Source organism: Momordica charantia (assembly GCF_013281855.1).
Source record: "Momordica charantia cultivar OHB3-1 chromosome 9 unlocalized genomic scaffold, Mcharantia_2.0 BLBB01000009.1, whole genome shotgun sequence".
In the NCBI taxonomy this organism is placed as follows: Eukaryota; Viridiplantae; Streptophyta; class Magnoliopsida; order Cucurbitales; family Cucurbitaceae; genus Momordica; species Momordica charantia.
This window is the reverse complement of record NW_028275167.1, coordinates 24,877,688-24,904,895: the sequence shown is the minus strand read 5'-3', so window position 1 is coordinate 24,904,895 and position 27,208 is coordinate 24,877,688. Positions and strand designations below refer to the sequence as shown.

Here is a 27,208-nt window from a genome sequence, read left to right as displayed (position 1 = left end):
TCCAGCATCTACTAAAACACATACCTCGTTTAACCTTAGGTCCCGACCATATTGCAACTGTGTGCTAGAGTTAAAAATATGTTCCATACCATCTGTTGTAGATCCATCAATTGAATCTGCATCCTCAATCTTGCCAGCGTCTGATCCCATTGTATCACAAACTGCTGAAGGAATTGTTACAGGATGCAGATGCAGCATGTATGGAGTAGACATAGAAATTAAATTCATATTTGTTTGTGTTTCAAATTCCTTGGGTTTGCAAGAATATGCCAAACTGGACATGGCCAAATCTTCCCGCCCAAGGAGTGCATATGCTGCTGCAGGCCAGTCATTTGGGGGAGATTCCCGGCACTTATCTAATGCCTGTGAAGTTTAGAAGCAAATCATTCAGATGGTGTACAATTGTGGTTGCAATTGAAGACAACAAAGAAACCAATTTGGATAAAACTCCATATCTTCAAAGAAAACATTGTTCGTAATAATTGTTTCAAAAAAAAACATAAGAGAATATAGAGTTTACACTACACTACATTCTGTATAAAACATTTAAAAAAAAAATAATGCAAGAAATTTATATTTTATTTGTTACCTAGAATAAATGCATGCATATATGGCACAAAAATATTGAAATTCCATTAACAGGACTACACACACCATTTTCCATTCATACATTATGAACTCATAGTAACACCAAACCAAAGCAATAAATGCATCAATTTCCAGTCGGTGGCAGGAAGAACATCTTAAATAAAGAAATTGCATAACATTAAAAACTTCCTGTAACCGTCATAATCCTATTATGTAACTTACGTGTCTCAAGGGAAGAGATACACCAGAAGGCAGTAGGTCGAGCTGCTGCTGCCCAAATGCCTCCCCAACCATTGCTAAAACTACGAGCTCCTCATTTGTACTATGTGATCCAGTTGCAATATTACAGTAAACACCCGTAGAGAGTTTTTTTCCTGTCGGCTTGGAACCAGCAAGCAAACTATAGAAGGAGACTATTCTCCTTGCCCAGCTTACCACACAACTTTCTTCGTTAAGAATTAGAGGTGGTAGATCAATTAACTTAGCAGAATAATGACCATGTAGCAGACAATTCTCCAGCCATCTGAATAAACTAGGAGGTTTTTTCCAAGAACTTGAGGTTATGCACACTCCAACTTGTTTAGCAAGGCAAGGGAAATCACGAATATAATGATCCAAATAGCTTTGCTGACCGAGAAACCATGACATATCACATAACAATGCTGACAGAAGTTCCAAATCCCTAGAAAAAATAATTAGTTACGAATAAAGTAGAATAAATGCAAAAAAATGAAAAAAAAAATTATGAATCATGCATGTAAAGGTTATAGATGCAGGAAAAATAATTTCTTTACGTGCATATAAAGAAGACAATCAGCATTCTAGGCATGAAGAAAAAATCCAGTCCATTCAGAGAGTTATTAACAGAGTTTAATTTTTTCTTTATATCCATGAGTGTGTAAACCAAACACACATCAACAAATTTCACGGGACAATCGTCCAATCCTAGAACATTGTCTCCAAAGAAACTCATAGAATTTGATTGTCAAGGTTTGAACTCATTCCAAGCCCCTTATTTTACTAGCCCAACTAACTATTAGGCCAACCCATTGTGGTTGATAAAAAAACTTGATTTGAGGTTATTACTAGTTCCCAACTAAAAAGCACGAAAGATCCCATGCTTTGTCAAGATTATAATTTTTAAACTAGAAGCTGCCAGTCATGCAGCATAATGTATGAACAAAGCTTTGCTGGAGTGACTCCCTCTCATTAACTGGATAGTAGGTTATTCAAATATTAAAGCAACAATTTAAGAGAAGCACAACTAGCCTGACGAGAAAAGGAGTAAAAAGAATGAAATATAGAAGCAACATTCACCACAACAACAACAAAAAAAAACATTACCGTTTACGAAGCTTCTCCAGTTTCAAATTCTCATACACTGCATGCAAACAATCGAGACTCTCTGCCAATAACTGAGAGTAAAATGATTTTTCTGAACTCTGAGCGGTGTCTTGAGTTATGTAAGAAGGCTTTGATCTGTATGTATCACTTGACGTTCCAAACCATGTACCATCAATAAAATTACGTTCACCGAAGCTCTTGTGAAACTTGCTGCTCACAAGAAACTCCCATGATGTGCCTGGCTTCAAATTCGAAAGATCCTTCTGGAGACCAGTATACTTTTTACATATTTGCATAATAACACTACAAAAGGAGTCCCATTCTGTGGTTATGATAGAGTTAACCCCTGTTGAACTGGAAGATTCTCCATCCTCCCAAAGAAGACCAAAAAAATGATTATAAAGGGAAGTCGGAAGCCCCTCAGCCAATGCTGTAATGCAATCAGTGACCAACAAAGACAAAGGACTTCTGCGTAACGAACACCTAAACATCTGCACGACAAAAGAGAATAGACTTGCTAAAGCCACGAAGATCCCTAAGAAATGGGAAAGGAAAATGATAACAATATGAACTGTAGAAGACATAACAGCCTACCTGACCGTTGTTTGTTATTATGTTGAGGCGCTCCTCAACAGCGTCAGTCAAACCAATTATTTTGCAGTCATGGGAACCAGATGCTGCATCAGGAAGGTCTGCAATGTGTGTTAATGGTCCTTTACACACAGGAGGTAGCATGTATCGGCACAAGCATTGCTTCCCTGACTGTACGTTGTCAAATTGTATTTGATTATGAACTTCACTTAAATGCAAACTTTAACCAGAAAGAAAGAAGGGAAAAAAACCCTAAAAATCATACAAAAAGAAAATAGAATGAGCCCGTTCCCACCGCGCTCACGGCCCGGCTGGGGGGGGGGGGGGGGGGGGGGGGGGGGGGGGGGGTTGGTGGGTGGGAGTCCCAATTGTTCAGTACCATAAGCAAGACTTTTTTTTTAACAAGATACGAACTTTTCATTCATAAATGAAAATGAATTCAAAGATACAAACTCCCATAGGAGTGAAGGTACAGGAAGTACCATAAGCAAGACTTGAACTTACATAAAGGAAAAGAGTGCTATCTGCTGCCAAAGCAATGATGTCTGAATAGGGCAGAAGGCCCACCTTAACTCTGGAAGAGAAAACAAATGCAGAAGCTTATCTCCAAATAGTGGTAATACAAATTGTCTCACGAAAATAAACAAAAAAGAGCAATACCTTGGCCGCGTTACACGCACAGATGCAGCTGCAACTGCAGATATGCTCCAACTCATGTCAGGTTTAACATCAAAGAGAATCTCATTGTTTATTTCAGCACTCTGGAGCCTTATACATAATAATTTCTTTTGTTCTTTATGAAGAAAACATATAATAGGAGACGTGTCATCATCGGTTGCTAAAAATACCTAGTTAAAAATTTTCACAAAAAAAAATCAAGGCAAGAAGGGATAACAAAATTATAATAATGTAGTATATACACATAAAGGTCAGACACTGTAGATCAAATATAATTATAATATATGGAGACCATTGTGTAAAATATGTCTTCACGTAACTAAGTAGAGAATGTACTAAGTAAACTAGCACCTTACAAGCAGCAGTCTGGGCACCCTTCCCCTGCCATATTCTTTGGAAAGATAAATATCTTGGCAATACGCCATCAGGGACTGCATCTGATGAACTGATATTTTCCATCATATGGTTAGAATTCATGTAATGAGCAACCCACACAGAATGATGCATTTTTCCTACACATAAGATAAAAACAATTATCAACGTGAGTGGTATGTGCAGGGATGTATATAATACGGAAGGAATAAGCCATGATTAATAAACCTCTATTGTAAGATGCCATCAGAGGAATCTGATCACTTGTCCAAATTGTTCTTTCATCAAATTCCTTCATGATGTTCGATTTTCCTCTTTCCTCGATATAAGTTGGCTGCAATATTCAATAAAATCTATTATGAAACTTTTTTTTTTTGTGAAATAGGAAACAACTCTACAATGATATTTAGAAAGTTGTCTTCCTTTAGGAGTTCGCAAAAAACCACTCAACAAGTGTAACCTACTGTAGGAACATATATGCCAAAAGCACTTACGTTGAAAGCTTACACAAAAATAAATAAATAAATAAACCAACTAGAATGTTACGATAGGAGACTAACAAAATTTACTAGGCAAGGCACACTAAGAAGAAGCTTGAAATTTAGCAGTATCTATCCTTTCCTCCCACTCCAAAACTTTCTTTTAAAATTCTTTGGTTACTTTCCTACCAAAGCACCCACATGACTGCTTTAATGGCATCAATCCACACTGCTTTACTTTTGAACTTACACCATAAAGTAACTCTAAGGTATTGTCCTTCGCACATTTCTCAAACACCAATGAGGAGCGAACACATACACAACATTTCCTGCTATATGAATGGTGAAAGAAAATGTTGGTTGGTTCTCCCAGCCTTCATACACAAAACACGATACATAGAGTAACATTGGGGCAATCTTATCTGCTGTATTAATGCAACCCAATTTTCAAATGATCCAAGTCTTCCATCAAAAAATTGAATTTCATCATGCCTACTACAAGTTTTTGCTTCTTATCCAAAAATAATAATAATAATTCATTCATACTACGTGTCCTCCTCAATCCACTAAATTTATTAGAAGACTAGCGAGTAACATTCTAATACCCCTCAATGCACTAAGGTCCCTACAATAAATTATTAACAAATAAGGTGTGGTTGGGTGTTCCAGTAAGAGGCTGGAGGAGGGACATCTTGTCCCTTGGTCCTTAAGATTGTTTCCTCACCTTGGTGGTTTTTTGAATGGAAGTGTTGCCTTGTTTCTTTTTTTGGATAAAAGACAGAAATATATAAGTGTTACCTTGTTTCTTATCAAATAATAATAATAATAAATGAGAGAAGAAATAGAAAACCCATGAATCCCCTTCAAGCATAAGTTTTTTTCTTTTAGAATAAGCAATTCATTGATGAGATGAAATCACAAAAGATGGGGAAAGATAAACCCCAAACCAAACAGAATTACAAAAGCATAAGTTGTTGTAACATACAAGTAACTTCAAATCTTGAAAAGAGGATAGCTATTATGGACGAATTTATAAAATAGCAAAAGTATAACATAAAATTCACTAAATGAGAGAAAATAACCCTAACAATATAGAATATATTATAGGTAAAAGAGGATAGCTATTGTAAGAGACCTGTGGTGATTCTAAAGGATCCTTCAGGATCAGATGTGTCGATATAAAACTTTCACCTTTGCAAATATGATCAAATGTACAAGGAAAACTGGCACTGTTTTGCGAACTATGCCCAGACTCTCTTCTAGGACGAGCTATATCACGTATGCCAACTAATGGGCTTGAGGAAAATGGAACATGAACAGGTGAATTTGCCTCAACCGCCTGTTCCATCAACAAACCAAATGGAAACGACCATATTGATGTGACCGTACGAGAAATAGGAATCGTTACAACTTCACCTGTTGAAGAAAAATACCATCTCAATTTCATTGGCACGAAACATTCACCTATTAACTTCAAACACTGAAGAAAACAAATCAATTCAAAAGTAACAACCAGCCCACGTAGACTGTTGCATCTCTTATTATATAGGGAATAACTACCATATAGAATAGAATAGGTGGGAACTTTTTTCTTCTAGAAGACATGCAATATTAGAAATGTTTTATTCGAGAATTTAACTCCATGCTTGCTACATCAGCAGCATTATAAGTATAAAAACCCATCAGTTCTCATGAGATATTATTGATGGACCCTATAATTTTTTTAAAAACAGAAAAAAAGAAACTTTCATGAAAGAAAGGATCGGTAAATTGACTTGGATCTTAAGAGAGAAAAAGACAAAATGGACAAGAAACAAGAACTTTGGTTGAACCTGAAAAGGCCATCACACACAAACACAAAGAGCACCTCAAGTACACTGAAACATCAAGTAGAATATTCATGCATCCTAAATTCTTCATCGTTCTTGAATTCCTCATCCCAACATTATCTTATGATGGCAGAATATGCAACAAAGATATAGACGCTTATAATCAATACACACATGTGCAAATATATTTTTTCTTTTCTTTATATAACATAAAAGAAGAAACGCTCAAGGATACATCAAAAACTAAAACAATATTCATATATCATCTTTGGATGCCTCTTGGTCTTTGCACCTGATGTGTTGTAGATTGTTAAAGAAGCAGTTTGTAGGACACAAAGAAGAGCTTCAGTCATATCCCCCAAACGACACCAGCAAACCTAATATTTTGGGCCAAAAAAAGTGATATAAAGAAAATTAAGCAGGTTTAAGAGGTAGTAAATCAGACAGCCATGTTTATCTTCAGATTAAAGAGGAATAAGAACAAAAGGAAGGACTTGTTATAAGTTTCAGAAAACAGAAAAACCAACACTCTGGACCAAAATACTAAAGCGTGAATATATTCAAATTAATGATATCAGTTTAGAGACGAGCAGATAATACATATTGAGGAGCACACATGATCAGGAAATTTGACTTGCATAGATTATTGCTTCACTACCATGCTGAGTATATTTACATCAGAAGAAAACAGGTGAGAATCTCGTCATCTCCTACAACTGAGAAATATGTTTAAGAAAAAATGCTAAACCTGTTCGCTCAAAGTATGACCGTAAATGTACAGTCCCTCGTCTTTGAGCCATGAACTCATAAGAACTGACCCCCACACAGTAAGCAGGAGAGTGAGAAATGCGAAGTGGAAGAGAGAGGGAAGAAACTCAACACCCCAAAACTGAAAATCTGGTCCCGTACAAAATTGCATGTTCAGGAAAGGAAATGGAGAGTAATAAAATATGATGGAGCATGCAAGAAGAATAAATTCGAGAAGGAACAAAACCAATGCCCCTAAAGAAAATCTCGTACTAGATTTCAACTGTAGGGAGGAAACAGAGAAGTAAAAAAAAAAAAAAGAACATTCATCGAGCATGCAAAATGGTCGAATTTAAAACAACACAACTATCGTAATTTGAATTAAAATGTACACAAAGTTATAGAGTTTCTCAGAAAAAGTACTACCTTGATAACTGGAGATGGTAAGGTAAATCTCTTAAACACTCGCGCACCAGTAGACCAAATGATGCTGCACCCATAAAAACAACAACAACAAAAAATGATTTAGACAAAAAGCTACTAAAACAAAATTCCTTTCCACAAAAGAAAGAAACTCCACTTAATTAATGGCATTCATTAACTGAATTAGGTTATCACGACCAAATTCAGCATCCTACATTTCTACTGCAATGTGTCCACAAGGAACTGAGCAGGGAATTGAAGTAAAATTTACCGGTTTCCTCTAATAAACAGCTCGTGATCACTTTGATTGCTGGTGGCGAGGCACGATGCAATGTTACCGTCAGTTTCATCGCGCTCCCTAGCGATCTCGGGATCGAACAGGAAGTAATCGTAGTCTTGGGGAACACTGTCGGCGGGCTTTCCATCAAGAGCTTCGGCGATCAGACCAAATGGCTTGAAGTTGCCGAGCACCGTCAGTTGGCGAACGCCCGGCGACATTTTTTGTGGAGCTTCGTTGAGAGCAACAATGGCCGTGGGAGTGGAGTGCCGTCTTCGTCTCCCGCGCTCTTTTTCTGATTTTCTTCTCTTTTTTCCTTATTAATAAATATTTATATGCTTCAGAAATATATATATTTATATTGTTTTCATTTTTCCCTCTTTTTTTTTCCGTTGTTCAAGCGAAGCAGGAGCGGTGCGGCATAGTGATTCGTCGGGTTTTTTGAATGGCTAAAACCCTAGAATTCGGTGTTTGGATGCGCCGATAAGATGAATGCTGATCCGGTTATGATCCTGTCCCGGTCTCTACTCGGATACCAAGTTTATTTTCTTCCTTTTTTAATATATATTTTAATTCTTAATATTTAATTGTTTATTTATTTAATCTATATTTTTTTCTTCCTTCTTCCTCTTTATATTTGGACTATAACTTTCCACCAAAGTTTGTAAGTTAGGATCTCATCCTCATATACTGTATTAAAAAAATTAAGTAACCTTATCTTAAAATAGGAAGATTAAATAAGAACTTTATAAATGATAAAAATGAACTTTAAAAGGTATATTTAATTTTTTTATTATTTTTAATTCAATGAATGTATAACATTATTGTACATTTTTGTAAAGGTAGATATTAATTTTAGGCTAAATATACGTAAAGGTTAAGTAATCTTTATAGTCGAGGGGAGATGATGGAGTGTTGCTTAGAACCCCAATCGACCTGCAGAAATGGTGGGCCAAGCACATAAAAACGGGAGGGTCGAGTATACCTTATGAACACCCCCAAGCGGTTGAGGTGCTAATAAATTCACTAAATGAAATGTATTACACAATATCGTAATCGTACCTCATACGTTGCCGCACCAATTTGAAATGGCAGGATAAGGATGCATAATGTCGAGATGGGTCCTTACACACCCCTATTGGTCGGTTGCCATCTCCCTCTCTGTCCATATATATGAAAGGAAGAGGACTAATGAGGTCAGTTAACCCGAAAACTCAGACACTATTTCTTAGGAGAAATTGGCACACATACTCTCACTCTCACTGAGATTTCTACTTCTTTATTCTACTTACTCTCATCTTACATTCTAACTTTAGGCACGTCAAAGTGTATTCGGCAAGCACCCACCAATACTAGATTTATGTGAGCATGTACGTTGAGCTCGAAGATGAAGACGTATGTGGCACCTATGTGGTACTAGCCTGGAAATTGGCATCAACATTTATGATTTTTCTCAATTTAGTTATTAATATTTAATATTCTAAAATTTTCCCTTAATGTATTAAAAATTCTCAATTAATTAGGTATTTACCATAAAAAAACCATTAAATATTTTTTCTTTTTTTATTATCAACCACATGTCGGTGGTGGCAATGATTCAAACTTTCACTCTTTTGATCAATGATGTATGCTTTAACCAGATAAGTTATGTTAGCAAAAAACTAAATTTGTTAACCAAGCTAAAGTAATATTAAATTATTATTTTGTTAACATATTTGGACACGCACCATTTAGCTAGAAAACAAATGAATTTTGTTACTGGTGAGTCTTAGTTTCATGTGTCAAAAAAACTTTCAAACAACAATTTAATGTCCCCAACTATATTAATGAAACAGTAGTTTAATAATTTATCAACTTAATTATCGTTAACAATTTTTTTCAGTGACAATTGAAATTTTTAATACACTCAATGTAAAATTCATAATTTGCAAAAGATTAAATTGAAATTTGACTAACAGAATATAGATAATTATCTTGCATATTCAGCTTTTAATTTTATGATGTGAACTGAAAATTATGGGAAAATTTTCCTATATGTGAAAAATGTGTTCATACATCATTTATACATACATATATATAGAGGCCAACATCTTTTTAAGCAAAAAAAAATCATTTTTTTTTTCAAAGGTACATTCTCTCTTACTAATTAACAAATCATTATTTCAATTCACCATTTATCTTCCCTATTTATTTGTGTCATTTTTCTTTCACATTGTTATTTATTACACTTCAATTTTGGTCGGTCTCGGTGTGTGGGTTTATGATGGTGGAAGGGAGGAGAGAGAGATTTCTAGGTGTATATATATTTTTTAAGGAAATTACAAGATTATATATCACAAAATAAGTATGTATTTTTAAATCCAGAATTACGTTTAAAATTTTACAAAAAATGACATATATTGCATATTTATATTGAGATGACACCAATCAAAAACTGCTTCGTGATTCTTATTAGGAGAATTAAAAAAGTAATGATAAATACATATTTATTTTATTTCATTTAGTATAAGTTTCTTCTTTACTAAATTTCTTCTTTTAAAAGATGTATGTAGCTAGTTTTTAGGTGCTGACTCAACAGCATTATTGATCATCATTAAAATTCTAACAAGTACGAGAAAAGGGATATGTTTTCATATTTTTCAAAAAATAAGAAGCTATCAAAGTTTGTGATGATTGCTTACATATTTAAGTATTTATTCTCAAACGAGAGTTGTGTGGCATGATGTAACATTTTTTTAAATTAATACATTGTTCGAGTTTTATTGTCTTTTTGACTTCATCGATCGACTGACTGGTTTGCTCGACTTTGGTTGATCCAACTAGTTTTTTAGAAACTTAATTCATGCATTCCTAATTTGTTTGTTGTGCACCCAATTGTGTAAAATTATTGATCATATTGTTTCAACGTCTACTAATTTATTGTCTGCTCACTGTTTTTTGAAAAAAAAAAGTATTGGATGTGACTAACATAATATAATTGTCTTGTAAACTATGTTTGGCAAATTAAAAAATTATCATTGGTATGATGATTTTGAAAAATAAATTTTACTTAAATATTTTTTTTCTTAAATCATTGATTATACAATCACTCTCAAACGCACTCTTATTATTTGAAACACGACTTTATAGTCTCTCTAATACATTAATTGTATAATAATTGTTAATTCCTACGAAATTTATCAATCGTTTTGAAGCATCCTTTCGTAGTATATTGCCTCACCTAAAATTAATATGGTTGAGTTGAATATGTTTTGCAAATTATAATGTTGTCGATGTACTATTTTATGTTTAACGACAATGCGTTTAATTTAAAATTCAAATATTTTTAAAATACACATTATAAATATGATTAAATATTCAAATATTTTAATATTTAGTTCAAGTTATTAATACATTAATTAATAATCGAGTCCTGCCATGTTCAATATTAAAAACTAGTAGTATATTTTTACACAATAATTAAAATAGACATACATATAAAAGTTAATATATCAGTACACATACTTAAAAGTTAACATATTAGTACACATAAGTTAGCAAGCTATTTGGTACGGCCCCATTAGTACATGCAAACATAATTTAACATTGTCGCGATGCTCACCGCCGTACATTCTGAAACTTAAGTTATGATTAAGCCCAAGATTAGTTTAAATAAATATATTACATACTTTTGAAAATGCGGAACCTGCCTTCTATTAGAGTGAAGTATTTGTATATATCATTCAACTGTTTTTCAGTCGACAATTCAAATATCACACAACGAAATAATATTGTACTGAATGTTACATCTCTTGCCAATTGAAATCATTCCCATGTCGAAATTGAACTAAGTTCTTCTTATGAAGTCATAGGTCATTCCTCACTTCGACACACATATATCGAAACAGCAAGAGTCATGTATTGTGCTTTAATTTTGCCTCGTTTAAAAAAAACATATTTTTAATCTTTCAAGACCACTTCAAAATTGCATTCCCACACTGTTAATTAATTAGGCTTTAAATAAATATGAGACTGTTTAAAAACAAATTTAAACACTTTTTTTATTAATTATTTTTTGACCAAGCTAATACGTCACGTCAACAGCATAACAGAAGATTCAAAACTCACATGCAAATATTGAAAGAGTCCGAAAGCCAAGGAAAAAAGAAAGTAAAAATTCAACCAACTGCCACTCCTCCACGAGATTATGGTGATGCAGCCATATTTTGACTTTACACAGCAAAAAAATAAAATAAAATAATAAATAATAAATAATAAAAGTAGTGTGAGAAGAGAAGAGAAGAGAAGAGAGGAGAATTTTGGCAATTGGCATATTCCACCGCCCACCGACGGCGACGACCAGCGCCGGTCCGAAACCACGCAATAATAATAAAAAATTGCGGCTCACTGGAAACTGGAAAAGGCCGTATCTTTATAAAAATCTCTGACCAACACGTGGAGCAATCAAAACTTGCCACGAACCACCAAAAAGGAAAGGTCCAGAGCAGGAGGGGACGAATATAAGACCCAGTCAAACAGCCAAGAGCCAGCAATTTAAGATGTGTTTTTGACCATTGAATTTTAATTTAATTAATCCTATACATAGAAGAGGGAAATTACAGCAGCACTCACGTGCACCAGCGCGTGTTGCATCAGTGCAATTGCATGGGATTTGTAAATTATAATATAATATAATCTATAGTATATACAAAAGGTGGAATGAGGAAAAACTTCTATATACCATTTTTGAACTCTCATTATAACTCTCTTCACTTCTCTTTTGATGGCAATTGTGTCATTTAAATACAAACTTTTTCTCTCTCAATTTATCTCTTCTTTTCCATCACGATCTCATCCCTCTATTTTCTCTTACTAATATTATCTCTCTTAATTATTCTTTTATTAACTTTATCTTTCTCATTGATTTGTTTTTAACTTCTTTCATCTACCACATACCCTCCCCCAATCCTTTCATCTTCCTAATCCCCTTCCAATTATCACATACTCTCTCCCAATCCTTTCATCTTCCTAATCCCCTTCCAATCCATATATAAATATGTGTTCTCTCTTTCTCATGTCAACCAATAATCAAGAGGTGGTGGATGGAACAAAGTGGAAAATTTTCCAAGTGGTGTGAATGTATGAAAATTACTCTCTTGCTTTAGCAACGACAACAACAATGCACATATGGGTGATCGAGAGGAGAATTGATAGTGAAGAGAAACCAAATTAAAGCTGAGTTGATGACATCGGTTCACCTTCCTCAAATTTATCATTGTTCAGATTGAAAGAAATTCTAAAGTACGATGTATCGAGATAGTGGTCGATGAAATCGAGATAAAGTAAAATTCGATTATTCTCATAATTTAGATAATAAGAATGCTTATGAGTTTGATTTTTATTTATTTATTTTTTAAACTGATGCTTTTGATTTATATATGTCAAATGTTGTAATTATCTTTACAAGGTTAGGGTAAACAAACAAGTTTTATCCCTCTCAATATCATCAGGTTGGACCTTTTAGGGTTTACTCTTTCTCTCACTCTTACCTTTCTTTTTCATTCTAGAATGAACAAACTCAATGATTTAACGTCACACAATTTAACAAAAATAAAATGTAAGATAATAATTTATAATCAAGAAAATTAGAGGTAAATTAAGAACGTTCATTCATTAAAAAAAAAAACTTGCACGTTGGTGTTTTTTCATCTTTTTTACACTTCAAATTTGTACTTACTTTTCATGCTAATCTTTCATCATCTTCTTTTATTACAACAATATCATACATTAAATTTATATTTATATATAATCACTTTCTTTCTTTAAAATGATAATATTATAAACTTAAAAAACACTATTTATTTTACTTTAATTTAGAACTACAAGATTCTACGTGCAACGCACGTGTTTCTTACTAGTAAATAAATAAAATAGATGAATAAAAACTTGTTTTACGTTGACCGGTACATTTAAAATTTAAATAAGCATGTGAAGTCCCTAATATTCCAGATAATTGTCAGTTTTGTGCTTTAATCTTTTAAAAAAATCATTTTTATTTTTATGTGATTTATTTTTCAATTAAGTCACATTTCGTACTACGCTCAACCTGGTGTTATTAGTTAAGTCACATGAATATGTTATATAGACAAATTTTCAAGTATGTACTACTTGAAACCTGTCTTTATCATTAGTATTCAACTATCTAATCAATAAATACATTATTTTATTTTGTTATTTTAGTGGAAGGAAATATTTTTTATACAATAGTTTTTATTACTTGAATACTAATCGAAAAAAGTAGAAATTTTATGTTTTTTAAAATGTTACAACTTTTCAAAACTTTTAAAATATAACATAAATATTTTATATTACATTTAATTTAGAATTGGATTTGAGCTATCATATTATTTATTTTATGCCTCTCGAATGATTTTAAAAGTTCCTTGAAAAGATCGCGAGTCAAACCTCCCTAGAACAAGATAAAATTATTATTAATATATATATATTGAAAAAAAAGAGAAGAAAATAAAAAAAGAAGGAAGAAGAATAATAAGAAGAATCGAGAGAGTTGTTGGCCGCACGGACCCGGTAAGAGCGTGAAGCCGAATGATTCAATTTAGCCATTAATCCACGTGGCAGAGGATCGAACCATTTCAAAAATTGGAAAGAAAAAAAAGAAAAAAAAAACCCAAAAATTGACTTTTATTAGTAGCGGAGTCAACCCAAAAGTATAATATTCCCTTCTTCGAGAAAGTGCAGTTAAAGAAATCCAAACACGACTAAGACGTGACTCTCTCCATCCCCGTATATAAATAGCCCACCTCCTTCCCTTCCCCTTCCATTCTATTGCATTCATCTTCTTCACAGACAGAAACCAGAGAAAAAAGGGCAGCACGCATAAGCAAATAACCAATTTCAAAATTGAAAAAATCCAAATCAATATGTGCGAAGTCGCAGTGCCGAAGACTCCATTGTTTTCGTCGCCAGAGATGGTTTCACTGCTATACAATAAGTCATCGCTCAACTGTTCTCGTTCTTCTTCTTCTCCTAGATCGGTGTCGAGCCCGAGGAAGATTCATGTTTCTCCGTCGTCTCCGCCGCCGCCGTGTCAGCCATCTGTGTTGCCGTTGGCTGTTGATACGGTTCTGAAGAGGAAGAGGCCGGCAAGGATTGCCGTGCCGGTGATTTCGTCCGCGGCCGTTAGTTTTGGATTTGGATTTGAGTCGGAGAAAGTCGAGGCGATGGAGGAGGAAGGGGAGGGATATTCGGTTTATTGCAAGAGAGGAAGGAGACGCAGCGCTATGGAGGATCGATTCTCGGCCAGCGTTGGAATTCGTGGAGATTCTCGACAGGTACTTGGATATTAGATCTCAATCTGCGCGCGGCTTCGTTCCGTTTGATTTCAGAATTAACGCAACTCGTAAGATTAAATCATATCTGTAGATCTGTAGTTTCTTATTGTTCATTTTTTTTTCCGTAACAGGCTTTCTTCGGAGTTTTCGACGGGCACGGCGGAGCAAAAGTGGCAGAAATCGCCGCGAAAAGAATGAGCAAGAACGTGATCGATGAAGTAGCGAGAAGAACAGAATCGGAACTCGAGGAAGCAATCAAGGACGGCTATTCGACGACCGATCGAGAAGTATCAGAGGAAGGCGTCAGCGGCGGCGCCTGCTGCGTCGCCGCATTGATCCGGAACGGAAATCTCGCAGTCTCCAACGTAGGCGATTGTCGCGCCGTGTTGAGCAGAAGGGGAAAAGCAGAAGCCCTAACGTCCGATCACCGCCCGTCCAGAGAAGACGAGAGAAATCGGATCGAAAATTCGGTAAGGCCAGCACCTGTTCATCGATAATCGAATCAATTTGGCGATTGATTTGAAGATCATATTGTTCTTAATTTGAATATATGTCGTTCACAGGGTGGTTATGTAGATTGTTGCCGTGGAGCGTGGAGAGTTCAAGGAACACTAGCAGTGTCGCGAGCGATCGGAGATGGACATTTGAAACAGTGGGTGATATCGGAGCCGGAAACGAGAGTGGTGAAGATTGAGGATGATTGCGATTTCTTGATTCTTGCTTCTGATGGTCTTTGGGACAAGGTAACCAATTAATTAACTAAGCCATTACTCGTACAGCTCTCAACACAAAATATCTACACAAATTTTAAGATTATGAAAAAAACTGAAATTAATTTCTTCAATTTTCCAGGTTACGAATCAGGAAGCGGTAGATATAGTGCAGCCGCTGTGCGTAGGGGCGGAGAAGCCGAAACTATTCTCGGCGTGTAAAGAACTCGCCGCCTTGTCCACATCGAGAGGCTCAATCGACGATACGAGCGTCATGATCATCAAATTACCATCCTTTATCTGAACTATCCGATCATCGTAATTAACCCCTAGCCCTACGCCATAGCCAGAGCCATAGCGTAGCCAGAATATTAATTAATTGACAGTTTTTTCAAATGCTTCTTCTGCAACTGAAGCTGCTGTATGGTCTGGTTTGGCAACTGAGGTTTGACATCTTCCATCATTAATTCGTTCTGATTCCATTTTCAAACTTCAAACCAAGTGGCCCAAGAATCAGAATATGGCCTCATTTTTCCAACTTCTTACCCTTCCTCTCTCTCCTAATTTGTGTAATTGTATTAATGACTCGTCAGTCCATCTTTCTCATCTTTTTTTTTTTTTAAACAAAATGAAAATAAACTCAATTCAAAAGTGAGTTAAAATAACTTGGAATTCTTCCGTTGTTCCAACGTGATATGTTGACGTTTGTGCAAGAGCCATTTTCTTCTTCTCCTTTTCTCTTCCATGCATGATGGATCGCACCACCAAACGTCCAATCAAAAGAAAAATTATTATCGCATCGCTGCCTATACTATAATAATTGTTAGATGAAAATATTGAAAACTGTTTATGATCCCAAATTCCCAATCCGTATTTTCCTTCTTTTGAATTTTGGCTGCTAACAGAAAGAAGAGAACGACATAAAACAAGAACAATATTTTATTATTATTATTTTATATAAATACATCTCATTGACTGTGATAACTGATATACATCTATCCCAATTCCCGATAGACGTAATGCTATTAGTTTGCAGTAAATGGCTAATTGCTATTTTCTTTTAATTAGGAATTAAAACGACAACTAAGTCAAACCCCATAATTCTCTCTAAAATTAATATGCTTTGATTTGTTATACTGATATTGTGCCAGTCTACATGCACTACTATATCTTCACTTCACAAATATAAAAACTGCAAGATGTCATTTTCTTTAATATAGGAGCTGAGTACTGTTTTCAATTCAATTATTTTGCTAAAAAGCAATATTTGAGCTAATTAATAAGATTTTTGCGTGCTAATTTCTACTAATCGGTTCAATTCAAGCTAATGTTTCATATTATCGTGTTTGATAAAATTTTTGTTTTTTGTTTTTTATTCAAGAAATATTTGCAAATGATAGAACAAGATTAATTTCTAAACGAAACTCTCATAACAGGAAATAAGTATTAGAAATAAACAAACAGTTCCACATACATATAACTTCTACCCTAAATTAAGTGCTTGATTTTGTACCCTATGTTTTTCACTAGGAAAATTAAAAAAAATATATATATATTTAAACATTTTAAAACCAAACCCATCTCAACGAAAATCTAACTGCCCAACTAGTCCATGGCTCCTCATTTTCTATCAAACCAAACACTAAAGTCTGAAATCATAAGAAAACTTAAAAACTCTTTTTTTTTTTTTTCAAATGTTATTTTAATCTGATCCCAGGAAGTCAACCAAAGATTGATGATAGCTAAGAAGAAATTTAATCTAGGGGAGTCTCTTGGACTGCGGGATCCATCCCAGGCCCAGGCCCCATCCCAAGCCCAGGCCCAAGCCCACCGTGGGCCCGCAAACTGTCTATGTAATTCCTAACCTCCTGAGCAATCATCCTCTGCATGATCGTTGCCAAACAAGTCTCATCCACCTCCCTTTTCCGTTTCTCTTCCTCCTCCTCCTCCTCCTCCTCCGCCGCCACCGCCGCCGCCACGTGTCGCCTCCCGTCTTTCTCCTCGCTCTCCACCGTCGCCTCCTCCTTCACCTTCAAATACGCCACCGGCGACACCACGACCTCCCCCGGCAGCGACAGCGTCAGCGACGTCTCAGGTCCTCCACCTCCAGCCACAACTCCCGCCGTCGCACCGCCGCCGCCTTTCTCCGCCGCCGATCCAAAGCACTTGCGTTTCAGCGAGGCTTCCGAATCATCCGACGACGAGGATCTGGAGACGTCGTAAATCGGCCGCTTCAAGAACGCGTTGGAATAATCGGACGACAAGTCGGCGTCGCGGCGGCGCCTCAGCGTGGAGTTCCAGTGATTCTTAATCGCATTGTCGGTCCGGCCAGGCAAGAGACGAGCAATGGTGGACCATTTGTTCCCGTGGACGCCATGCGCCTGAACTATGACATCGTCCTCCGCCGGCGTGAACGGCCGGTGCTGAACCGCCGGACTGAGCTGATTGCACCACCGCAGACGGCAGGATTTTCCAGATCGGCCGGGAATTCCAGTGCTAATCAAAGACCAATTTCTAGGTCCGTGCTCCTCCACCAATTTGACCAACGTAGCGTCCTCCTGAGGGCTCCACGATCCTTTAACTCGATTGTGATTATTGCTCGTGTTCCGATCGGGGAGGGCGATTCCGATCATCACCATGGCTATCGATTGAAAGAAAATAAATAGAAAAATTTGGGGAATCGAAGAATCATCTGAGAGTTGGGGTTTGAATTGAAGGTTTTTTGGTTTATTAAAAAGGAAAGAGAGAGAGAAATAAATTTTTGGGGGTTTCTCTAACCGTTCGAAAGAGGGTTGTTGGGCATGAACCGTAAAACCGCTACTTGAAATAACGACTTTGTCACTACTTGGACTTGTAACAACAAAGCGCGTTTGTTTGTTTGTTGCTTTCGTTTTTATTTCTCTATTCATTTTCATTTATGCCCCTATACGTTTTAAAATTTTCCACTTCGCTCCGACAACTTTCTAATTATCCATTTTAGTTTTAAACTTTTAAAATCTACTTTAATCTTTAATTTTTGTTAAAAAAAATAATTATATATTTCTTTTAGTACAATAATGTTATTTCAAGGGATGAGAATTCAAATTCTATTTTATCAGGTTAGTATATGTAATTTAGAGTCACGGCATAACTCAATTGGTCAAACTCGCATTCTTTTCTTTTATAGAAAAAGATACCACTTAAACCAATAAAATATCACTTTTAACTAGAGTTCCAAACTAGTTAGAAGTAATATTACTCCACTTTCTATGAGATAGTCATCCACCACATTTTTCGCGAAATGAAACATCGAAACCACGTCCACTACTTTACCAAATGGTAATTACTTCCTCCACCAGCTAAATTATCTTTGTACTTCTTAAACTTAAAAACAAAAAAAATATATCAAAGATATGCATCGGAGTCCATAAAGGAATCGTAATAACTACTTGGTTAGTCAAAAATCTGTTAGGTTAAAAAGAAAAATTACTCTCTAAAAATAGTTATGTTTTAAAAAATTAGACATTATGAAATTTTAAATTTGAAAAAGTTGAAAAATAGAATAGGATTAAAAAGTTTAGGGACTAAAATGAAATAAATATGGAAATTAGTGGACTAAAATGAAAAAAAAAAGAAAAGAAGGGAAAAATGAGGTGGAGGGGAGGGGGGCAGTAGGTGGGAAGAGTGATTTGGATGAGGGCCGGGGGGGAAGTAACGGCGGGAGTAACGGCTGTCCGTTACGTGGAAACTGACAAATGCTGAGTTAGCGGTGTCACCGTAACGGCACACTGTTTACAGTGAACAACGTATAATTACAGACGTGGCCCCCTTGGACGTTTGTTAACCGCCTTCTTAGTTCTTTGTTGTATTGTATTGCACCGTACGTGTCATGTAGCAATTTTTTTTTTTTTAACTTTTAAATTAGGTGAGTAGGAAGATTTGAATTATTATTATTATTATTATTATTATTATTATTTTTAAGTTTTCATCCAAATTTAAAATCTTGGTTAATCACAAAAAAAAAAGGGAAAAACGATAATATCACTAATATATATAATATTAATATTAATCCTTTTAAATTCATTTATAAATGTCAAAATGCTTATTCGTGAATTTAAATATTTTTTACCTCTTTTATTTTTTATAACCTTATAAAAAATATACATCGACGTCATTTTATTGCTATTTCTATTGATATTTTCATGAAATTGAAGATCTCGATATTTCTACCGACAAACCAATTTATCTCGGTTAATCCCATAAGCTACCATAAACTAACTCATACTTATTAAACTCATATTTTATGTAATATTTACAAATCATAAACCACAAACCAATTGATTTTGTGTTTCTAACATATATCTTAAACATGATGTTGGATGATTATTAGTTGGGTTGGGTGGTTATGAGTTGAGTATTAGTTGGATAGTGGTTACTAATTAGTTGGGTCACCCTTTTAATTCATTAATTTCTTTCATAATTATTAGAAACTTTCAAATTTCTCTTCATCTTTTAGATTTATATTAGGATATTTCAATATCGATTGATCTAATTAAGATAATAATTTCATCTTTAAATTTTGAACTAATTTAACAAGATACTATAGATATGCGATAGAATTTTAGGTGTGTTTGAGAGTGATTTTGGCACAACAAATCACTTCTGTCAAAATCATTCCGGTTTCCACTTATCATGTTTGACAAATAAAAAAATTGGTTTTAGGAAGTTTAAAATCATTTGTAAAGGTATCACTTGATGATTTTGAAAAATTATCTTAAATTGATTTTAAAAAATAAATTATACTTAATTTTTTTCCTTTCAAAATTATTCATTTTACCATTACTCCAAAATAGTTAGTTTGAGACTATTTTTTTTCATGTGTAAAGAGATGACGTTCTAGCAATAAAAAACTAAAGATAGTTTTAGAAATAGTTTTCTATTTTTTAAAAGCAAAAACAACTTTCTAAATCTAGAAAACTTATTAACAAAATAATTTCTAAAATTGGTTTAGAACAAAAATAACATTTTGTTTTCATGTGCTCTTTTTCAGTTTTCTTTTTTTATTTAAGAATTGTACTGCAATCCTGATTTGTTTTATAAAATACTTTAAAACCAATAGACTGACAAAAATAAAAATAAAATAATAAAAGATAATTTTTGAACAGTTTATAAAATATAATTTTTGAACCGTTTATAAAATACAAAATAATGAAAAGTAATTTTAGAAAATTAGCAATTTTTTTTTATAAACGGGAGAATACCAACATCAGTGGCTAAAATAAACTAAAATTGAAAACAAAAAGATCAAAATAGACTTAGGGTACGTTTGAGAGTCTGACTATAGTCAAAATTACTCCCATTTCAATTGATCATGTTTGACAAATTAAAAAAATTAATTTTAAGAAAACTTAAAATCATTCTAAATTGATTTTTAAAGTATTATTTGGATATTGATTTTTATTATACTTAAATTTCTTTTTTTTAAATCATTTATTTTACCATCACTCTCAAACACACTCTTAGTTTGAAAAAAGAAGGGTCGGAATTGACGTTGGCTGCTCAGTCGTTCTCACTTGAAAGAACTGATTTAGTGCCAATACTCTAAAGCCTGGTTTGTGGCAGCCCAAAACCAAAGAGTTACAAGAAATAACATCCACCTTTCCATTGTAAAAAATATGACAAACATATAAATCGACAATGCCAACTTTTCTATACATCACTTCAAATCATACTGCCATGAATTTGCTTATCATGACGAGTACATGACACAAGTGACAGCAAAATGAAAATCGTAGGATATGTTTGGAAGTTAGGATAGAATTAATGATATTGAAAAAAGAAATTTAAACATAATTGATTTTCCAAAATCATCATACAAGTGATACCTAAAAAATCATTTAAAAATGATTTTAAGTTGATTTTAAACTTTCGTAGAATCAATTTTTTAATTTTCTAAATATGATAATAGGAAGGAAAGTGATTTTGATAATAGTAAAAGTGATTTTGACAAAATCACTTTAAATTGATTTTTAAGGTATCACTCGAACGATGATTTTGAAAAAAGAGATTTAATTTTTCAAAATCACTAATTCTACTCCCAAACACACCCATATATTCACTCGATCTAAAACCAGCGTTTTGCATTTCGAGAAAAAATATCAACAAACCTAGACGAGGCAGTTAGAAATCATGGAAGTTCCACGGAAGAATGTCTCTCTCCGTCATTACATCAAACAGATGGCGTGGACCTTCAACATCACTCAAATCGAAACAAACCCTTCAAACATATGTTCCAGGATATAATGTCATTCTCTTTAATTTCATGAAAAACTTTCAATACCCCATGAACGTCGAACGAGACCAAACAACCCATATAGTTTAAGACAATGATTGTTCTTTACTGTTGAGGAGCCAAGTATTTTCTAAATTTTTTAGCTTGTCCATGATTCAATGTCGCATTCATGCACTCGTAGTGCTCCAGTCGAGGTATGTCACTCATTGAATCAAAATACTACCTACCCAACTCAACAAGATTTTCATATACACAAGGAAGCAAAATACCTTGAAAGGTCACATGGCCTGGTTTCACGCCTTCCTCCATTGTCATCAATCGAAATAACTCGATTACTATCGTCCCTTTTGTTGTGGCAACATCCTAAAATTATAGAGTTCCACAGAATCACATCACGGGAAGATGCATTTTCAAAAACCTTGAGAGCGTACTCAAGATAAAGGCATCTGCAGTACATGTCAACTAAAGCTCCGGTAATTACAATGTCTCTCTCACAATTTACTCCTAATCATGAGGCCATGGATTTGCTTGCCTTGCTCTATTGCACAAGTGTTTGCACAGGCTCATAAAATAGTTGCAAAAGTGAATTTACTAGGAGTTGTTTCCCATTGCATCTCTGATAAAACCGTCATGGCCTGTTCACTCATGCCACGACGAGCATAGCTAGTGACACCAGAGCATTCCAGGAAACTTCATCTCGCCATTGACTCATTCGGTAAAACCAAACCCTGGTACTTTTCAAGCTCCCACATTTACCATACATGCAAGAAGAGCACTACCAATATAGAGATCAGCATAGAAACCAATTTTATAAACAAAACCATGAACCTGCTTCCCTATTGCAACATCTAGACGGTCGGTACACACATTCAGTATCAGGCGAAGAGTTACGTGATCAATTTCCTTAATCGAACTGCACATCAAATGGACAAAGTCTAACGCCTCTTCCCATTGAGAGGAATCAACATATCCTGCCAACATAGCATTCCATGAAATCACATTGCGTTCAGGCATTTCATTGAAAAGCTCCCTAGCTTTTGGACTTTCCTAGCATGTATCCATGTAACAGTGAAGTCCAGGAAATCAGATTACTTGAATTGGGCTGGTTAAATACTTGGTGAGCATTTTCTAATGTTCCACACTTCATATGCATGTCAATTAAAGAGCTTGAAATAACATCATCCTCTTCAAAACCTACTTTAACTACACCACCATGAATTTGCATACCTTGTACAAGTGCTGCCATACTTGAACAAGCAAGAAAAGGTAAAACTCAATGGAATCACTTCTTCTCGGAACATTTGGTAAAACATCGACACGACACTGCCTCTCTTCCATTGCCCACCTCAAGATAACACCTAACATTCACATTCATCGCACTTCTAAATTTCATCAAATATGCTGCGTGCATCATTTATAAGCCTGCACTTTCCATAGACATCAACAAGAGAATTCTCAAGAATTACAATGCCAAGGAAGCAAGATTTCACAATATGCCCGTGAATTTGCCTCGAAAAGTGAAGAGCCAATGCAGCTCCGCAAGACCCAAGAATACTGGCTAAAAATATCTCAGTAGCACGAACACCAGATTCATTCATATCCGAAAACAAATTCAATGCTCCCAAAGCATACCCATTCTGGGTATATGCTGTTATCATCGCATTCGACGATCCCCCATCTCTATGAGGCATTTCCTCGAACAACTCCCCTGCATCCTCCAAACACCCACATTTACCATAGGCTTCAATGGCTTGATTCAACAGAAAAATAGGCGACGTGGGGCGAAACATAACCAAATGAGACTCAACCTTTCGAGCCTCAACAAGCGTGCGAGAGGAGGACTAATTTGGAAGAGGCGACTGAGTATTGAGGCAGCAGTCACACCCATGAATCAATCGAACGGCTGGAACTTGAATCCCTCGCATAACGGTACATTCTTTTGATTGGCGCACAGGTAAGCACCCACCGAAATAATATTCTGCGTAAATTATAAATTTAGAGTCAAATTTTAATGGATCTATTAAAATCTAATCATAATTGCTCCAGAACAAAAAAAATCGACCACAAATCTAGGAAGCTGGAAAAATTTAACATTAATGGTTTGATGACCAAGCCTTGAAAAGCCTATATAGTAATAGAAGAAAAGGATGCGATTAATTATTTACCAAGCTCGCTTTTCTTGGCCTCCGGCTTGACTTCTTCTTGGAGTCCTTCCATTTTCATATTTTCATATTTTAGGTCTCTCGAGCCTGCAATTTGCTGCTATCGCTCGAGCAATAGACGAAGAGAAGAGGGGCTTCCCATTGTACAAGATCCCGAGCCCGAGTTTGCCAGGGATTTTAGAGGGGCACTCAATCAAGGCCGCCATGATTTCCACACTTCGTCATGGGATGAGGGGCAACTAGAATCCTGACACTCCTCCTTCTCCTCCCAAGTCACTTTCGGATTATGGAACAAAATCATGTGCGAGCAGTATGTTGCTTCGATGGACATCTCTATGTATTAAAGGACCTATAAGACATTCTTCATGCAAAAAATGCAGCCCAATAGCAATTCCAACGGCAATGCCATATCTTTGATGTAATTCAAGAACTTATCTTACCTGTTTTATTTCCAAAGAAGATATCATTAAAAAAAAAAAAGTCAAGCAAAGATCAAAACAAGTGAATTGAATCAATGAGTTTCAAGTTACTCACCAAACAAGTGAAAATCAAGAGATCTGTCGCAATTATATTCATACACTGAATCAAGGTTTATCCTCAGATCATGAATATAACAAGACATTTCTAATGTATTGTTCCCCCTGTTTATAGACACATATATTCATCTTCTGTCTCCCAAATAAGTAAATCCAATGCCGAAACGAAATTTTTGCCTTGAAGTTGTTGTAATCGGTCATTCTCAAAAGCATATACATTATCTTTTATCACAACCCAGCTGCACGCCTTCGTCTTCTGCACAGCTATATTCTCCATGGCCGTCTTGACACGAACCATACTTTCCCATCGACCTCTCATCGCGTAAGCTTGAGCCAGCACGAAATACGGTAGGGATGATTGTGGATCCAGCTTCATCACAGTTTCTGCAACTCTTTCAATGAAGTTCAAGTCTCCATGAATTGCACAGGCATTAAGGAGTGATTTCCAAAATGTAGGAGTTGGTTGGCATGTTGTTGTTTTGATAATGTTAACTGCTTCTTCAAATTTACCAGTACGATTCAGCAAGTCCACCACACACGCATAATGCTTGTTCCTCGGTGCGACTACGTGTTTCTTCTCCATCACAGAGAAGATGGCCAACCCTTCGTCGACAAAACCTGCACGGCTGCAGGCTAATAACACCCCTGCTAGTGTTATCCTATCTGCCAGTACACCTTCCAAAACCAAACTTTTGAAAGTGTGAAGGGCCTCAATGTATTTGCCATTCTTAACCAGACCTATAATCATAGTGTTCCAAGATATCAAATCTCTTACAGGCATATCTGTAAAGACTTTCATGGCATTATCAACTGAACCAACTTTAGCATACATGTCTACTAGCAAACTAGCGACAATGGCGTCAGATTCAAAACCCAACTTAAGAACCAAATTGTGGATTTGACTAACCAACTCCACAGGTGTGAAGACTGAGATAGAGCTCAGCACACTGCTGAGTGTAATCTCAGTTGGCCTCAGGTTCTCCCTCAAGGTATAAACACAAAGCCTCAGAGAATCCCTCAAATGACCATGCCAGGAAAAGCTTGAGATCATGACATGACAAAGAGCTGGATCCCATCGATTGGTTTCTTCAAAAAGCTGCACTGAATCCTTCAAGTTGTTGCATTTGGAAAACAAGTCAATAGCAGCACTAAGGACAATGTTGTTAGAAGTAAATCCCATCTTGAAACAGAAAGCAAAAATTTGCTTACCAAAATCAAACGCTTGGAGGCCACAACAGACACTCATCACTGTTGATACAGTGAACTCATCAGGAGAGTGCTCAGTGGTTCTCATTAGAGAGAACTGATTTAGTGCCAATACTCTAAAGCCTGATCTGTGGCAGCCCAAAATCAAAGAGTTCCAAGAAATAACATCCACCTTTTCCATTGTAAAAAATATGGCAAACATATAATCAACAAGGCCAACTTTTCCATACATATCAATTAACGAATTCCCAAGCACCACACTAGACACATCCACACCACTACGAATCATACTACCATGAATTTGCTTACCATGACGAGTACACGACACAAGTGACATCAAAATGGAAAATGTATACTCACTTGATCTAAAACCAGCATTTTGCATATCCAGAAAAACAGCCATAGCACTATCACCAAACCCAGATGAGACATAGCCAGAAATCATGGAGTTCCATGAAACAGTGTCTCTCTCAGTCATTTCATCAAACAACTGGCATGCACCTTTAATATCACCAAATTGAAACAAGCCCTTCAAGCATATGTTCCAGGATATAAAATTCTTCTCTTTAATGTCATGAAATACTTTCAATACCTCATGAACGGGACCAAATAACCCGTATAGCTGAAGACATCGATTGCCCAAAAAAGTATTGTTGTTAAGGCCAAGCTTTACCAACTGAGCATGGATTGTTTTCGCAATATGAACAGATCTTAGTGCTAAACATTGGTCTATCAACTGAGAATACAGAGAAATGGAAGCTCTATGCGCACCAACAAGTTTCTTCAGTAGGAGGCACATACAAATACGGTAGCCACTATGAATAACGAAACTTGGGTTCGACCAACGGTAGAATATAGCCACTATGAATATGCATGTCAATTAAAGAGCTTGAAATAACATCATCCTCTTCAAAACCTACTTTAAGTTAAAGGCTTTCCGTGCTTAGACAAGGAACACCCTAAAACCTACCACAGTGGCACAGTATATATCTCAGACGCTTGAGCAATATTCCAATTCAAATACAGAGAACTTTAAAGTTCTTGAGCAATCATACAGTAAATATAAAACAGAAGAGAGAAATCCCATTTCACACTATTGAATTTATCAAAAGAATAAACCTATAATTGCACTAATTTTTTATTAATCGAGAAGCAATTACAAAATTTAAGGGAATTTTTCCACTATGATTAGACAAATATGGGGTGAAGATTCGAACTTACTCGGAAGAAGGAAGAAGTAAGATGCCTACGACTCTCTATTATAAAACAAACAGTATACATATGGTTCGGTATTGTAAAGTCGAAGAAGATTTGGACATTAAATCAGAGCTCTAAGTTCTTTAACCTACTTTGCTCAGATTTCAGAAACTAGAACTAAGAACAACTAAGCAGAAGGTCAATTACAGTATTCAGAGCAAATACCCACTTGGTCTTCACCTCCAAAATGCATGGAACCCAAAATAAAAGCTTTACGAATTTTGATAATAAAAAACAAGGGCAAAGTCGTCTTTTACCTTTTTGAAACAAAGCTTCGAATTTATGAGAATATTTGGCCTGAAAATTTCATTATTGTTCATTTTATAATTATTATGATGAATTAAACACAAAGATTTGTATGTACACAAAGGTACATTAGGATATTCATGTGCTTGTTCGGGAGTCGA

The 27,208-nt window shown here is 35.4% G+C and overlaps 4 protein-coding genes and 2 pseudogenes across 6 annotated transcripts in view; 1 reads left to right on the top strand and 5 right to left on the bottom strand.

Annotated features, from left to right (window-relative positions):
* Nucleotides 1-7,724, bottom strand: part of EMB2771 (E3 ubiquitin ligase) — a 54,456-nt gene extending 46,732 nt beyond the window's left edge. Inside the window, exons 1-12 of one of the 3 annotated variants that reach the window (XM_022291067.2) lie at nt 7,323-7,724; nt 7,055-7,118; nt 6,174-6,258; nt 5,188-5,468; nt 3,802-3,907; nt 3,553-3,713; nt 3,184-3,371; nt 3,028-3,097; nt 2,527-2,694; nt 1,933-2,423; nt 811-1,270; nt 25-363 (exon numbers count right to left, since the gene is read on the bottom strand). In XM_022291067.2, coding sequence (XP_022146759.1) covers nt 25-363; nt 811-1,270; nt 1,933-2,423; nt 2,527-2,694; nt 3,028-3,097; nt 3,184-3,371; nt 3,553-3,713; nt 3,802-3,907; nt 5,188-5,468; nt 6,174-6,258; nt 7,055-7,118; nt 7,323-7,549 — 2,640 coding nt within the window. In that variant the 5' untranslated portion in view covers nt 7,550-7,724. Of the gene's footprint in view, nt 1-24; nt 364-810; nt 1,271-1,932; nt 2,424-2,526; nt 2,695-3,027; nt 3,098-3,183; nt 3,372-3,552; nt 3,714-3,801; nt 3,908-5,187; nt 5,469-6,173; nt 6,259-7,054; nt 7,119-7,322 lie in introns of those variants that run through there. The other 2 variants (XM_088117513.1, XM_022291068.2) reach the window with 2 other exon arrangements.
* Nucleotides 7,725-14,145: 6,421 nt separating this feature from the next.
* PP2C5 (phosphatase 2C5) lies at nt 14,146-16,087 on the top strand. The gene is made up of 4 exons (XM_022291061.2): nt 14,146-14,659; nt 14,791-15,129; nt 15,223-15,402; nt 15,512-16,087. Exons 1-4 carry the CDS (start codon nt 14,249-14,251, stop codon nt 15,671-15,673), a joined length of 1,092 nt encoding a protein of 363 aa, XP_022146753.1. The 5' UTR covers nt 14,146-14,248; the 3' UTR covers nt 15,674-16,087.
* A 949-nt stretch (nt 16,088-17,036) lies between these two features.
* LOC148209248 (uncharacterized) lies at nt 17,037-18,228 on the bottom strand. Its single transcript, XM_088117736.1, has one exon. The coding sequence runs from the start codon at nt 18,006-18,008 to the stop codon at nt 17,124-17,126; it is 885 nt and encodes a 294-aa protein (XP_087973862.1). The 5' UTR covers nt 18,009-18,228; the 3' UTR covers nt 17,037-17,123.
* A 2,639-nt stretch (nt 18,229-20,867) lies between these two features.
* LOC148209247 (pentatricopeptide repeat-containing protein At1g43980, mitochondrial-like) lies at nt 20,868-21,728 on the bottom strand (annotated as a pseudogene).
* LOC111015895 (pentatricopeptide repeat-containing protein At3g26540 pseudogene) lies at nt 21,474-23,528 on the bottom strand (annotated as a pseudogene).
* LOC111015918 (pentatricopeptide repeat-containing protein At1g43980, mitochondrial) lies at nt 23,477-27,000 on the bottom strand. Its single transcript, XM_088117735.1, has 3 exons — nt 24,337-27,000; nt 23,806-24,242; nt 23,477-23,618 (listed from the first exon to the last, which is right to left on the bottom strand). The coding sequence occupies exon 1, from the start codon at nt 26,341-26,343 to the stop codon at nt 24,448-24,450; it is 1,896 nt and encodes a 631-aa protein (XP_087973861.1). The 5' UTR covers nt 26,344-27,000; the 3' UTR covers nt 23,477-23,618; nt 23,806-24,242; nt 24,337-24,447.
* Between the last annotated feature and the right edge of the window lie 208 nt (nt 27,001-27,208).